Raw genomic sequence first — 14,534 nt, 5'->3', positions numbered from 1 at the left:
TTGGGTTATTTCTTTAACATTTAATACATTTCTCAGTAATTTTTTTAAACCTAGAAAGGGGAAAAATTAGACCTTTTTAAGAAAAATTTTGGCCGGGCACGGTGGCTGATGCCTGTAATCCAAACACTTCGGGAGGCTGAGGCAGGTAGATCACCTGAGGTCAGGAGTTTGAGACTAGCCTGGTCAACAGGGTGAAACCCTGTCTGTACGAAGACTACAAAAATTGGCCAGGCATGGTGGTGGGCGCCTGCAGTCCCAGCTACTTGGGAGACTGAGGCAGGAGAATTGCTTGAATCTGGGGGGCAGAGGTTGCAGTGAGTTGAGATCATACCCCTGCACTCCAACGTGGGCGACAGAGTGAGACTCTTGTCTCAAAAAAAAAAAAGAAAAATTTTGCCAAGGATCTCTATCTCTGCTTTCTGAATGCTACTCAATCTCATTTGATAGATAGTTGTATGATTTGTCAATTCAGGCTTTCTATTCTTACCTTCTAGGCTGTTAATATCTTGTATGATACACTGTACCCCAATAGAACCATACCAGAGTCATTCTGACTTTATTATACTCTGCCCTCGTACTTCAGGGGAAAGGGTTTATTGCTTTCCGTTACCTTGAAAGACTTCACTGGGCTGTTGTCAGTTACTAAGTTCAATAGGTTCTGTTTAGGACTCTCATAAAATAAGACTTAGCAATTTTGTAATAAAAAACAACCTTGAAATTCTTTTCTAATTATGAAGATGGCATAAAAGAAGCCTGATTGTAAAATTTATTTTGGCATAGATACTATGTGTATATACACACATATTTGTATGTGTAATATATATGAAAAAGGCAGTTTGAAAAAAATTATTTTTTTCCTGGTTTGACTTTTTCCCTCTAATTCTTATTTTAAACTGTTTTCTTTGTGAAAAAGAAATAATGCTAATATGTGAACGGCCAGCTTGGCAATAATCTTAGAGAGAGAAATACTGCTAATGACTTGCATTTCTGAAGTGTTTTGTACTTTCTATGCAATTTTTTATATAATGGTCTGATTGTTGTGTGAAAGTGATCATAAAATCGTACTGTGTTAAATGACAAGCAGACATAGGCTCAGTGTCACTGTGTTTGCTGTGGTGTTAGAGAGCAGGGTGGTGGGTTCCTGAGAGGAAATGATGGTTCAGGCATGATAAAAATGGCAGCGATTTCTTTTCACCTGTACAACATTTAGGTTAATGTGGCAAGGGAGCCAATACTGAATTATATTTGAATATAAAGTGCATCCTTTCCAGTGATGAACATTCAAGACAGGACAATTAATAAAAAGAAATGACAATTTATAGTTCATCATTCAGTGGTATTTACTCAACTCAAAAAACTGTGCCATGTTTCATTTCTGAGACATTTATTATTTATTATTATTATCATTTTTTTGAGACAGAGTCTCACTCTGTTGCCCAGGCTGGAGTGCAGTGGTGTGATCTCGGCTCACTACAACCTCCGCCTCCCAGGTTCAAGAGATTCTCCTACCTCAGCCTCCTGAGGTAGGCACGCACCACCACGCCTCGCTAATTTTTTTTATATTTTTAGTAGAGACGGGATTTCACCATGTTGGCCAGGCTGACCTCAAACTCCTGACCTCAGGTGATCCACCCGCCTGGGCCTCCCAAAGTGCTGGGATTACAGGCATTAGCCACTGTGCCCGGCCCATTTATGAGACATTTAAATGGAACTGTATTATGTCTTTTACCTAGTAATTTTTTACCTACAAAGGATATTTATGTGACATTATTCAAGATATTTCAGAAGGATGTAACTGTGTAGATTAATTCATTCAATAAATATTTAAGAAATTTAGCATTAACACTTACATCAGGTGCCGCATAATAGTTGTGTTGATTTTTCAGATATGGAAGCTACATAGAAGGGACAGGGTCTGTGTTACAGACTGCAGAGGATGTGCAGGTACTATGCATGTTTTAAAGCTAAAACACTTTAAAATTTTTAACTAAAATTGTTTAATACTTTGAGAACATTGAAATAATTTTATGCATTCATCTGGCCATGAATATATATTTTATTCATTCATAAGTATATTCATATATATAATATTTTATTACTGTTGAATAAATCTTTTTCTTGTTGCTCTGCATGAGCATATGCACAAGGAATGTTTTATGTTTTTCTTTTTCTTATTTTTACCTTCTGCTTTTCTTTTATTCCATAAATAGTAAGTTGAAACTCAGCCTACAATAGTTAATGTTCTCTAAAATGTTGTACAAACATCTTAATATTGGAGCCCTCTTTGCAGCACACACTATAAAACTTCCTTTTAAGGAAAAAAAAAATCTTGGCAATGTGCTTTATGAATACTTCAGTTGTTAACTCTTCATGGTGTCATGGTTGAATACAAGTCTAATATATAGCAAGTTTTATATTTTTTTGAATAATTTTAAAGTGAGATCACATTGTCTTTTATACTGATTCAAACTTTTAACTACTAATAAAATTTACCCATGGTAAAAATTCTGTTATAGGCAATTGAATGTCTGGATTTGAGAAGTTATATTTGCTTAATATATTTAATCATTTTAAGGAAGTATCTTGATGAAACTGAGTATAAAAAAATAAAAGTTTTAATGATTCTCCTGTTTTATTGTAAAATTGACTTCGTTATTTTGTCAAGCTTCTTTTGCATTTTTCACTATATTTCTTTTATATTGTCATTTATTGCTTATACTCTTATGATTTTATTTTAAGGGCTCAGAAATGACAGACACCCTGAAAAATATCCTGAACTGTTGAATGTTAACCTTTTTTTCTTTTCAAAGTTTACATCGCCCTTATCGAGCCAATATGTAGTCTATTATACAGAGCCATTTTGTCCTGTGCACTTTGCCACTGTGTGTTACAGCAGGCTGTATGTTCGTCGAGTTTAAACTATCTCACAGCAGGAGATCTTAAATCTAGTTGCACATTACTTTTTTACTTATCTTGGGTATTTTCTTACAGGTTGAGAATGTCTACAAATCCCTTACCAATTTGTCACAAGAACAACAGATAACAAAGCTGTTAATGCTTAAACTGCGATATTTCACTCCTAAAGAAATAGCAAATCTCCTTGGATTTCCTCCAGAGTTCGGTATGTAGGATACATGCAGAATTCAGCCTTCATGTATTAAAACTCTCAAAAATCTTTAGGGACTTGTGTGTCTAGGACCTGCCTAAACAAATGGGTTCAAGAAACCTCTTTCCTTTCCTGATCATGCCATTTATGGCATCTTTCTGCCCTCTTTCCCCTCATAACTGCCTCATTTGGTTCTCTCCTGACTCATTCTCCCTCTCTCTAACTCCACTAGTGGGCCACAGAGGTTGGCATGGCTAGAAGGGTCACATTGGCAACTCCTCGCCTCTTTCCACAAATGGCTGTGCGTAGCGTTCCCTTTCTAGCTTATTTTCTTTTCCAGAGGTCCTCTCCTAATCACCCCACACTAGAGCTTGTGAAAGAATGCTTTCGATTGCCTTTTTTATAAATTAAAAGGCAGTTGAGGGATTATTTTGGAAGGGTGGGGGTGTATTTGTATTTATTCTCCTCAGAGATACACCTGTGTCAGCTGTGTACCCCTGTCCTTCCCTACAAGGGGTAGGTGGAGAAAGAGGAGGTGGAGAGGCTGCCTAGGAAGGAGCTTTCATAATGGAACGAAAGGGGGACTCAGAAGATGAAATTGACACATGAGATGAATTGACACAGAATTGATGAAAGATTGGGGATCTACAGGAAGGAATCTCAAGAACAAATGGGAAGATTTAGTTGTAGAGTGAGAAAGTCAAAGGCCTAACTCCATTGGCAGTCCAGGAAGTCCAAGGACTGGTGCTCTGAAGAGATTGGACACACTGCTTTGGCCTTCTCAGAGATGCTCCAGCCCATCTCCCTGATCCCACTACCAGGGCCAGTCCTCTCAGCTCTGAGGAGGCTGTGGGTTTCGTAGGCCTGGGGTGGGCATGCTCCCAGTACCTGGCTGATGGGCTGGGAGAAAAACTGACCTCCCTAGCATGCTTCCCTGGCTAGAGAAGGAGGAAATGTGCTTTTGAGGACTCTGAGAGTTCGAATGCAGAAAAGTCAAGCTTTGTTAAGTCCAATACTTTTGTAATATTAATATGGCACTATCCCTTAAATAAATAATGGATTTAATAGATCATGTTTCAAATTCTAAATAATGGATTTAAGCTGAGGTTTTGGAACACAACCATTTTGTACATAGGGAACAAACTGCCATTATAATTTGACTACCCTCTTGGTAATTGATTCTCTGAGCTTAGTCGCAGCAACCAGGTTTATTTTGTACTCCCTGCCTCTTTCTTGGTGATCTCATTTTTGTCCCAAATATCCTGGGGAGTGTTGTTTAAGAAAAACACAACTTTCCTTGTAGTTTTTGTCACAAAACGAGTGAGAGCATTACAAAACAAATAAAGAGCTGAGAATTAGACTCAAGAATTCTCATTCCTAGTCTGCTTTCCTAGCTACTATTTTTTTTTTCCTTTTTTCAGATGAGCAATCAGACATACTCTTGAAGACAGAAAAGAGATTAACTATCTAATTAAAATGAATTCCTCAGCTTTATTCCAGTGCTTTTTTGTTTTCAAAGGGCAGTAGTCACTTTGGTAATACTGAACCTTGGTAAGGAGCACAGAGCCCAGAGTCAGACTGAGTGATTTCATATCCCAGCCCCACCTTAACCGTTCCCTTCTTTAGTTTACTTGTCTGTAAAATGAGGATAATCATAACTCCTACTTCATAGAGTTATTGTGATAGTTAAATGAGTTCATGTATAGGAAATTCTTATATAATATCTGAGACATAATGTAAAACTTGTTTTAGCTTTCATTTTTAGAATGAGCCATTTATTTACTTTTTTTTTAACATTTTACTTTTTTTATTCTATTATTATTATACTTTAAGTTTTAGGGTACATTTGCACAATGTGCAGGTTTGTTACATATGTATCCATGTGCCATGTTGGTGTGCTGCACCCATTAACTCGTCATTTAGCATTAGGTATAGCTCCTAATGCTATCCCTCCCCGCTCTCCCTACCCCACAACAGTCCCCAGAGTGTGATGTTCCCCTTCCTGTGTCCATGAGTTCTCATTGTTCAATTCCCACCTATGAGTGAGAACATGCAGTGTTTGGTTTTTTGTCCTTGCGATAGTTTACTGAGAATGATGGTTTCCGGTTTTATCCATGTCCCTACAAAGGACATGAACTCATCATTTTTTATGGCTGCATAGTATTCCATGGTGTATATGTGCCACATTTTCTTAATCCAGTCTATCATTGTTAGACATTTGGGTTGGTTCCAAGTCTTTGCTATTGTGAATAGTGCCGCAATAAACATACGTGTGCATGTGTCTTTATAGCAGCGTGATTTATAGTCCTTTGGGTATATACCCAGTAATGGGATGGCTGGGTCAAATGGTATTTCTGGTTCTAGATCCCTGAGGAATTGCCACACGGACTTCCACAATGGTTGAACTAGTTTACAGTCCCACCAACAGTGTAAAAGTGTTCCTATTTCTCCACATCCTCTCCAGCACCTGTTGTTTCTTGACTTTTTAATGATGGCCATTCTAACTGGTGTGAGATGGTATCTCATTATGGTTTTGATTTGCATCTCTCTGATGGCCAGTGATGATGGGCATTTTTTCATGTGTTTTTTGGCTGCATAAATGTCTTCTTTTGAGAAGTGTCTGTTCGTGTCCTTCACCCACTTTTTGATGGGGTTGTTTGTTTTTTTCTTGTAAATTTGTTTGAGTTCATTGTAGATTCTGGATATTAGCCCTTTGTCAGATGAGTAGGTTGAGAAAATTTTCTCCCATTTTGTAGGTTGCCTATTCACTCTGATGGTAGTTTCTTTTGCTGTGCAGAAGCTCTTTAGTTTAATTAGATCCCATTCATCAATTTTGGCTTTTGTTGCCATTGCTTTTGGTGTTTTAGACATGAAGTTCTTGCCCATGCCTATGTCCTGAATGGTAATGCCTAGGTTTTCTTCTAGGGTTTTTATGGTTTTAGGTCTAACATTTAAGTCTTTAATCCATCTTGAATTAATTTTTGTCTAAGGTGTAAGGAAGGGATCCAGTTTCAGCTTTCTACATATGGCTAGCCAGTTTTCCCAGCACCATTTATTAACTAGGGAATCCTTTCCCCATTGCTTGTTTTTGTCAGGTTTGTCAAAGATCAGATAGTTGTAGATAAGTGGCATTATTTCTGAGGGCTCTGTTCTGTTCCGTTGGTCTATATCTCTGTTTGGTACCAGTACCATGCTGTTTTGGTTACTGTAGGCTTGTAGTATAGTTTGAAGTCAGGTAGCGTGATGCCTCCAGCTTTGTTCTTTTGGGTTAGGATTGACTTGGCGATGCGGGCTCTTTTTTGGTTCCATATGAACTTTAAAGTGGTTTTTTCCAATTCTGTGAAGAAAGTCATTGGTAGCTTGATGGAGATGGCATTGAATCTATAAATTACCTTGAGTGGTGTGGCGATTTTCACAATATTGATTCTTCCTACCCATGAGCATGGAATGTTCTTCCATTTGTTTGTATCCTCTTTTATTTCATTGAGCAGTGGTTTGTAGTTCTCCTTGAAGAGGTCCTTCATGTCTCTTGTCAGTTGGATTCCTAGGTCTTTTATTCTCTTTGAAACAATTGTGAATGGGAGTTCACTCATGATTTGGCTCTCTGTTTGTCTGTTATTGGTGTATAAGAATGCTTGTGATTTTTGTATATTGATTTTGTATCCTGAGACTTTGCTGAAGTTGCTTATCAGGTTAAGGAGATTTTGGGCTGAGACAATGGAGTTTTCTAGATATACAATCATGTCATCTGCAAACGGGGACAATTTGACTTCCTCTTTTCCTAATTGAATACCCTTTATTTCTTTCTCCTGCCTGATTGCCCTGGCCAGAACTTCCAACACTATGTTGAATAGGAGTGGTGAGAGAGGGCATCCCTGTCTTGTGCCAGTTTTCAAAGGGAATGCTTCCAGTTTTTGCCCATTCAGTATGATATTGGCTGTGGGTTTGTCATAGATAGCTCTTATTATTTTGAGATACGTCCCATCAATACCTAATTTATTGAGAGTTTTTAGCATGAAGGTTGTTGAATTTTGTCAAAGGCCTTTTCTGCATCTATTGAGGTAATCATGTGGTTTTTGTCTTTGGTTCTGTTTATATGCTGGATTACATTTATTGATTTGCGTATGTTGAACCAGCGTTGCATCCCGTGGATGAAGCCCACTTGATCATGGTGGATAAGCTTTTTGATGTGCTGCTGGATTCGGTTTGCCAGTATTTTATTGAGGATTTTTGCATCAATGTTCATCAAGGATATTGGTCTAAAATTCTCTTTTTTGGTTGTGTCTCTGCCAGGCTTTGGTATCAGGATGATGCTGGCCTCATAAAATGAGTCAGGGAGGATTCCCTCTTTTTCTATTGATTGGAATAGTTTCAGAAGGAATGGTACCCGTTCCTCTTTGTACCTCTGGTAGAATTTGGCTGTGAATCCATCTGGTCCTGGCCTCTTGTTTGGTTGGTAAGCTATTGATTATTGCTACAATTTCAGAGCCTGTTATTGGTCTATTCAGAGATTCAACTTCTTCCTGGTTTAGTCTTGGGAGGGTGTACGTGTCGAGGAATTTATCCATTTCTTGTAGATTTTCTAGTTTATTTGCGTAGAGGTGTTTATATTATTCTCTGATGGTAGTTTGTATTTCTGTGGGATCGGTGGTGATATCCCCTTTATCATTTTTTATTGTGTCTATTTGATTCTTCTCTCTTTTCTTCTTTATTAGTCTTGCTAGCAGTCTATCAATTTTGTTGATCTTTCAAAAAACCAACTCCTGGATTCATTGATTTTTTGAAGGGTTTTTTGTGTCTCTATTTCCTTCAGTTCTGCTCTGATTTTAGTTATTTCTAGCCTTCTGCTAGCTTTTGAATGTGTTTGCTCTTGCTTTTCTAGTCCTTTTAATTGTGATATTAGGGTGTCAATTTTGGATCTTTCCTGCTTTCTCTTGTGGGCATTTAGTGCTATAAATTTCCCTCTACACACTGCTTTGAATGTGTCCCAGAGATTCTGGTATGTTGTGTCTTTGTTCTCATTGGTTTCAAAGAACATCTTTATTTCTGCCTTCATTTCGTTATGTACCCAGTAGTCATTCAGGAGCAGGTTGTTCAGTTTCCATGTAGTTGAGCGGTTTTGAGTGAGTTTCTTAATTCTGAGTTCTAGTTTGATTGCACTGAGGTCTGAGAGACAGCTTGTTATAATTTCTGTTCTTTTACATTTGCTGAGGAGTGCTTTACTTCCAACTATGTGGTCAATTTTGGAATAGGTGTGGTGTGGTGCTGAAAAAAATGTATATTCTGTTGACTTGGGGTGGAGAGTTCTATAGATGTCTATTAGGTCCGCTTGGTGCAGAGCTGAGTTCAATTCCTGGGTATCCTTGTTAACTTTCTGTCTCTTTGATCTGTCTAATGTTGACAGTGGGGTGTTAAAGTCTCCCATTATTATTGTGTGGGAGTCTAAGCCTGTTTATAGGTCACTCAGGACTTGCTTTATGAACATTTATTTACTTTTATAATCTTTATTTCATAAATATTTTCCTAATTTTTTAAAATTTTAAGTGGGTAAAAAAATTTTTCAAAGCTCTCTGAATATGTATGTATAATACTTAGGAAAACAGCCTTTGAAATTACTGAACCTCCTTTTAAAATACGTGATATGTTTGTGGCGTTGAGCTTACCCTGATGTCACCACTGAGCAGCACCGTGAGACAACTGTCCCTCATGTGTGTTTCCAACATTATTGACCCTGGGTCCAAAAATGGGCATTGTTTGAGCTGTTTGTCTACTGGCAATGATGGATCTGCATTGATCCTTCCAAACGCTCTGTCCTGGTTCTGTGACTGGTGGTGTGTATTCTGCGGTAGCGGGCTTTTGAAGAAAAACACTAACCTGCCGTTATGGGTGAAAGTTGATATCTTGACCTTGTTCATCCTCTGTTTCTTTGTTTTTAATGATTATTATCGTTATTTTTAATGTATCTAAGTTTTTTAAAGGTTGTCTTTTAACTTAAAAAATTTTGTCATTTTTTTCAAAAGTTGTTAGGTTGGTACAAAAGTAATTTGCCATCACTTTCAATGGCAAAAACTGCAGTTACTTTTGTGCCAACCTAATAGTTTAGATTTAAAGAAATATGCACAGATGCTTTACTTTCAGTGGCAAAAACTGCAATGCTTTTGCGCCAACCTAATAATTTAGATTTAAAGAAATATGCACAGATGGGCACACACACACACACACACGCACACACACGCGCACACGCACATAGATATAATTTGTACAAATCTTACTTGTTTGTTTTCAAACCTTTCTTTCCTTCTGAGGTAATTGTAATATTGCAAAAGATCATCTCTGGGATAGTCTAAAAGCCTGCTTGTAGGTACATTTGTACCTCTGGCTACTTGGAAGTAAATAATTTTAGATAAATAATGTGCTTGCCTAAGATATTATCTTTAGAATAGAAACTTTATGATCATGTTTAATTGCAACAGTAATTGCTGTTATGTTATTGCAGTTAATAAAATGTCAAGTGTCGATGAAGCAACTTTATTGTAATTAATTTTACCTTCCTGTCCTCACGAGTATATGAAATTTTGCTATTCTTAATACTAATTTTTTTTTCATTTTCTTATGTAAGTTATTTTTCCTTTATTTCCTTGCTATGCTAGAGTATGCTGAATGTGAAATCCTGACATTATAACTAACATTATAGTGCACACTCTTGTACATGGACCGTCTTTTATGCTGATATTTGCAAGGCCTTCTTCCAGCATATGAGGGATCCATGGGCGTTTTTGTTTTAAGAAAGGAATGTAGCAAATGGAAGTCCAATATGAGAAAGGCAATTTGTGGAAGCAGAGTGTAAAAACAACCGTGGGGGACTTGTATCCAGAATATGTAAAGGACTCTTACAATTCAACAATTAAAAAAAGAGAAATCCAATTTTAAAATGGGCAAGGATTTGAGTCAAAATTTCTCCAAAAGGGATAGATAAATGGCCAATAAGCACATTAAAAATATGTTAGTTAGTTTTTAGGGAAATGTAAATCAAATCACAATGTGATGTTACTTCATACTCATTAAGATGGCTAAAATAGAAAAGACAATCCATAATAGTATTGATGAAGATGTGGAGATATTGGAACCCTCATACACTGCTGGGTGTGAATGTAAAATGGTGCAGGTGCTTTGAAAACCAGTCTAATGGTTCTTCAAACATTAAACATAGAGTTACTGTGTGACCCAGCAGTTTCACCCCTATGTATATATCCAAGAGAATTGAAAATATATGTCTATGCAAAAACATACATGAATGTTCATAACAGCATTATTCTCAACAGCCAAAAAAGTAGATACAATCCAAATGTCTATGAATGAATGAATGGAAAAATAATATATGGTAAATTCATGCAATAGAATATTATTCACCGACAACAGGGAATGAAGTATTAGTACATGCTGTGACATGAATGAACCTTTAAAACATGTTCAGTTAAAGAAACCAGACACAAAAGACAACATATTTTATGGCTCCATTTATATGAAATATAATCCAGTAGACACCCCTAGAAACAGAAAGTAGATTAATGGTTGGGGGCAGGGAGGTAATAGAGAGTGACTGCTAATAGGTATGAGATTTTTTTTTGAAGTAATGAAAATATTCTGGAATTAGATAATGGAGATGTTTGAAAATCTCAGTGACTACACTAACACCCTCTTAATTGTACACTTTAAATGGGTGATTTTTATGCTATGCAATTTATATCCATAAAATGATTATTAAATCAAAGGAAGAACTGTGAAATAATGGCAGGCACAGCTTTTTAAAAAAGTGCACTAATACATGCATTTCTCTGAGTTCTGTGGATATTATATGTGTATGTGTGTGTGTGCTGAGCATAACACATAATGTGATGTGTTACTATCTCACTGTGTAGGCAATATAATGTTACAGAATATTTTTGGCTCCAAATTCTCTTCTGTTAATAAAACTTCATGGAGACCTTAGTGATTTATTTATGAAATGACCGCTGTGCCCTTACTAAAGGATACATCCTTTCATCTCTGGAAATTGTGATTACAAATGGTTTCTTTAAATTGTTCTTTGTCTTTTTAGGATTTCCTGAGAAGATAACAGTGAAACAGCGTTATCGCCTACTTGGAAATAGTCTCAACGTGCATGTAGTAGCTAAACTAATCAAAATCCTATATGAATCATTTTGAAATAACTCTGAAAGATGGTCATATGATATTCCTTCATTTTCAGAGAGTAATTCTGAAATTCTGTTTTGAACTAATTCTGGTGATATTGAACTAAATTATTTTAATCTGTCTTTAATAAGAAATTTGGATTTTATAAAAAAAAATCCACGTTTCCTCAAATTTATGTTACTGTATTTTGTAAAATACGAACTATTGTTATGTTTTATGGAGAGTATATTTTCATATGAAACTGGTAAGTATATATGTGGAATATTCTTTTTAAAAATGATTTTATAAACAAATCAAGGAGCACTAGAGCTTTAGTGTCTACATGAGTATCTTGTGAAGTGTCATAACAGGCATAACGTATTTTTATATTAATTAAAGAAGTTTTTTATTTCTAATTTTAAAATAATGATTCTAATTCTAGCCCATTGAATGTTTTACTTAATTTCCAATCCTGTAAATATTTCTTTATTTCATCTAAACAAATGCATATGATATGTAAACCAAATTATCATTATTCAATTTATATAGCAGTCTGAAAATATGTCAGGAAAAATAATCCTAAATGTTTGATTACCTCTCCATCAAGCGGCCACAGAAACTGTTGGTGCACATTATCTACATTTTCCTCAGCCTCTGTCTGAAGGAGAAAACTCGTTTTTCCTTCTTCATTTTGTATGTACTTTCCTTTTGTTGGCTATTATCAAAGCTTGTTTTTGTCTTCTCAGCTTCTGAGTTGAATTTGCCTTTGCACGCTGAGGAATGTAGCATGATGTTAAGATTTCAGGGTGGAAGCTGCCCTCTGATCCCATGTCATATGACACTACTCCCCTCCCCCAGTTGTTCTTTATTGTGGCAACATACAGAGTGTACTCTGAATTAACTTTTATGACTTTAACTTTCTCTGTCTCTCTTCCTCAGCAGACGTCTTGGAATTAGGGTTTCTAATCAAACTAAGTCTTGCATCATAAATTCTATGGTTTGTGATAAAAGCGAGTGACAAAGAGAAGAGAGATGAAAAGAAACAAGTCCAGAAATCATATTACAAGATTTTAATTCAAATTTTTCTTCTTAAAAATCAAGTATTTTGAGGTGGATAAATTGGAAGTTTGTGCATTGCTTTTGGGAACGTAAAATGGTTCAGCTACTGTTGGAAAACACTATGGGGGTTCGTCACAAAATTCAACATAGAATTACCCTGTGATTCAGTGATTCCACCTCTGGCTATAGACCCCAAAGAATTGAAAGCAGGGACTTGAACAGATATTTGTACACCAGTGTTTATAACACCATTATTTACAGTAGCCAAAAGGTAGAAGCAGCCCAAGTGTCATCCCATTCACCCATGCATGGATACAGGAAGTGTGTTCCGTGCATGCAGTGGAATAGTACCAGCCTTCCACAGGAAGGAAATTCTGACATATGCGGTGACACGGATGAACCTTGAGTACGTTATGCGAAGTGAAATGAGCCACTATGCGGGGAGGGAGAATGGATAGTTATTGCGTAATGGATACAAAGTTTCTGATTGGGGTGATGAGAAAGTTCTGGAGGTGGATGGGGAGGATGGTTGCACAACAGTGTGAGTGTACCTAATGCCACTGCAACTGTATATTTAAAAATAGTTAAAATGATAAATTTTACATTATGTATATTTTACTGCAATTGAAAAAATCATACTCTATTACCAATTTTTCAGAACTCATAGATAAATATGAATATAGGGAAGCTGTAAGCCAGCCCATATACAGAAACTATCACTATCTACATTTTTCATATGTGTTCAGACAGAGCCTAGTACAAGTCTCATAAATTTCAGTAAACAATCGCAAATTATTTTGGCACATTTTCATGTAGGTTCTGTTCACTGCTGAAATATTCTAAATAAAATGGTTTAGAGTTTTACTGTAAGTACGAATAATTATGCTATAATTATAGTATCCCACATTCCGTTGAGCAACATTATACAAAATAAGTGTCGAGTTACTGTGCACCAACTATAAACACTTGAAGGGTCTGTAGAGACATTTGCTTACAAACTGGAAGACAGAATGTAGCTCAGTGGAATTCTTAAATTATGGAAATGTATTCACAGGAAGACGGTGATACTTGCCCTTAGTTCGTAATTGAAAATATACAGTAACAAGCATAAAACTCACATCTTAATGAAGATGTATCTACCAGTGTCATTCAATTAGCAGATGTATATGTATGCATAATTAATTTGGAAAATGTTATTTTATGGAATATTTGCTATATGGTTTTGGTAATAATGCTGTATATAAAATTTGCACTGGAAATTCTGTTTCCTGATATTTGGACTTGTACATTTATTCAGATGTTAGAAAACATAGCTTCTCATTTTCAGGAGAACTATGTGTAATTCAGTCTTCAGCATACCTAACAGTAAACTGATTTTTCATTCACCTTTTACCATCATCCCTGCTCTTTTAAATGGCTTGCCAGATAATTCTAAGGTATTTATTACCCTGCTTCTTATTTTTAGTATGTCTTCAGGATCCAAAACTAATTCTAAAAGATGACCAAATCAATTAATGTAAACAAAATGAGTCATAATTGGAAAATGATTTTGAAGAGGTGGGTAGTCATTGTAGGAGGGGTCAGAGCCTGACAATCCTCAGTGGCAGGCAAGAAAGAGGGATGACAGCATCACCTTCACAGAGGACCCTGGACATGGTGCTCTGGTTGTTAAATCAGACCTGCACCATGGGCACTGCCCTGTGTCTGGAAAGATGAGAAAATACCTCCAACCTTCAGCCAACTTATTCTTCCTCAAAAAGTAGAGCCTTCTAAAGAGGCAAAAACAGTAGTTGAAATTGTGAACAGTGAGGGTCCACCCAGCACTTTTTTAGAAATTTGAGGGTAAACTGTTGCTTGAAATGATCGGACTTTTCAAAGAGGTAAAGTTACTTAGTAGAGAGGCTTTTAAGTTGCCCTGAAAGACTGTATTGCTACCATGTGGGATGTAAAATTGGATGGGGTTAGAGATGAGTGCAGGCAATTCAACGCATTGGTAGGGGTGGAATTCCTCAGCAGAAATCACCATCTGGGTTTTGCTCCCACCTCAACCAAGTTCAGGTCTAGAGTGATTAAGTTGGAGACTTCTGAGGAGAGAGAAATGAACTAAAGATGTATACAACTGATTTAATTTTAGCTATAGCAGAACAGAACAAAGAAGCAACCACATTTCATCTAACATCAAGCACCTACTAAAGGA

The 14,534-nt window shown here is 36.5% G+C and overlaps 1 protein-coding gene across 7 annotated transcripts in view; it reads left to right on the top strand.

The window, feature by feature from the left end:
- TRDMT1 (tRNA aspartic acid methyltransferase 1) overlaps positions 1–13,207 on the top strand; it is a 61,633-nt gene extending 48,426 nt beyond the window's left edge. For 4 of the 7 annotated variants that reach the window (XM_055296677.2, XM_055296675.2, XM_063610158.1 and 1 more), the window contains 3 exons: positions 1,887–1,944; positions 2,992–3,121; positions 11,205–13,207. In XM_055296677.2, coding sequence (XP_055152652.1) covers positions 1,887–1,944; positions 2,992–3,121; positions 11,205–11,311 — 295 coding nt within the window. In that variant the 3' untranslated portion in view covers positions 11,312–13,207. Of the gene's footprint in view, positions 1–1,886; positions 1,945–2,991; positions 3,122–3,620; positions 5,394–11,204 lie in introns of those variants that run through there. The other 3 variants (XM_063610157.1, XM_055296676.2, XM_063610155.1) reach the window with 2 other exon arrangements.
- Positions 13,208–14,534: the final 1,327 nt, after the last annotated feature.

The sequence above is a fragment of the Symphalangus syndactylus genome, chromosome 10 (genome assembly GCF_028878055.3).
Source record: "Symphalangus syndactylus isolate Jambi chromosome 10, NHGRI_mSymSyn1-v2.1_pri, whole genome shotgun sequence".
In the NCBI taxonomy this organism is placed as follows: domain Eukaryota; kingdom Metazoa; phylum Chordata; class Mammalia; order Primates; family Hylobatidae; genus Symphalangus; species Symphalangus syndactylus.
The sequence above is the reverse complement of the archived record's forward strand: the minus strand, read 5'-3'. Positions and strand labels throughout refer to the sequence as shown.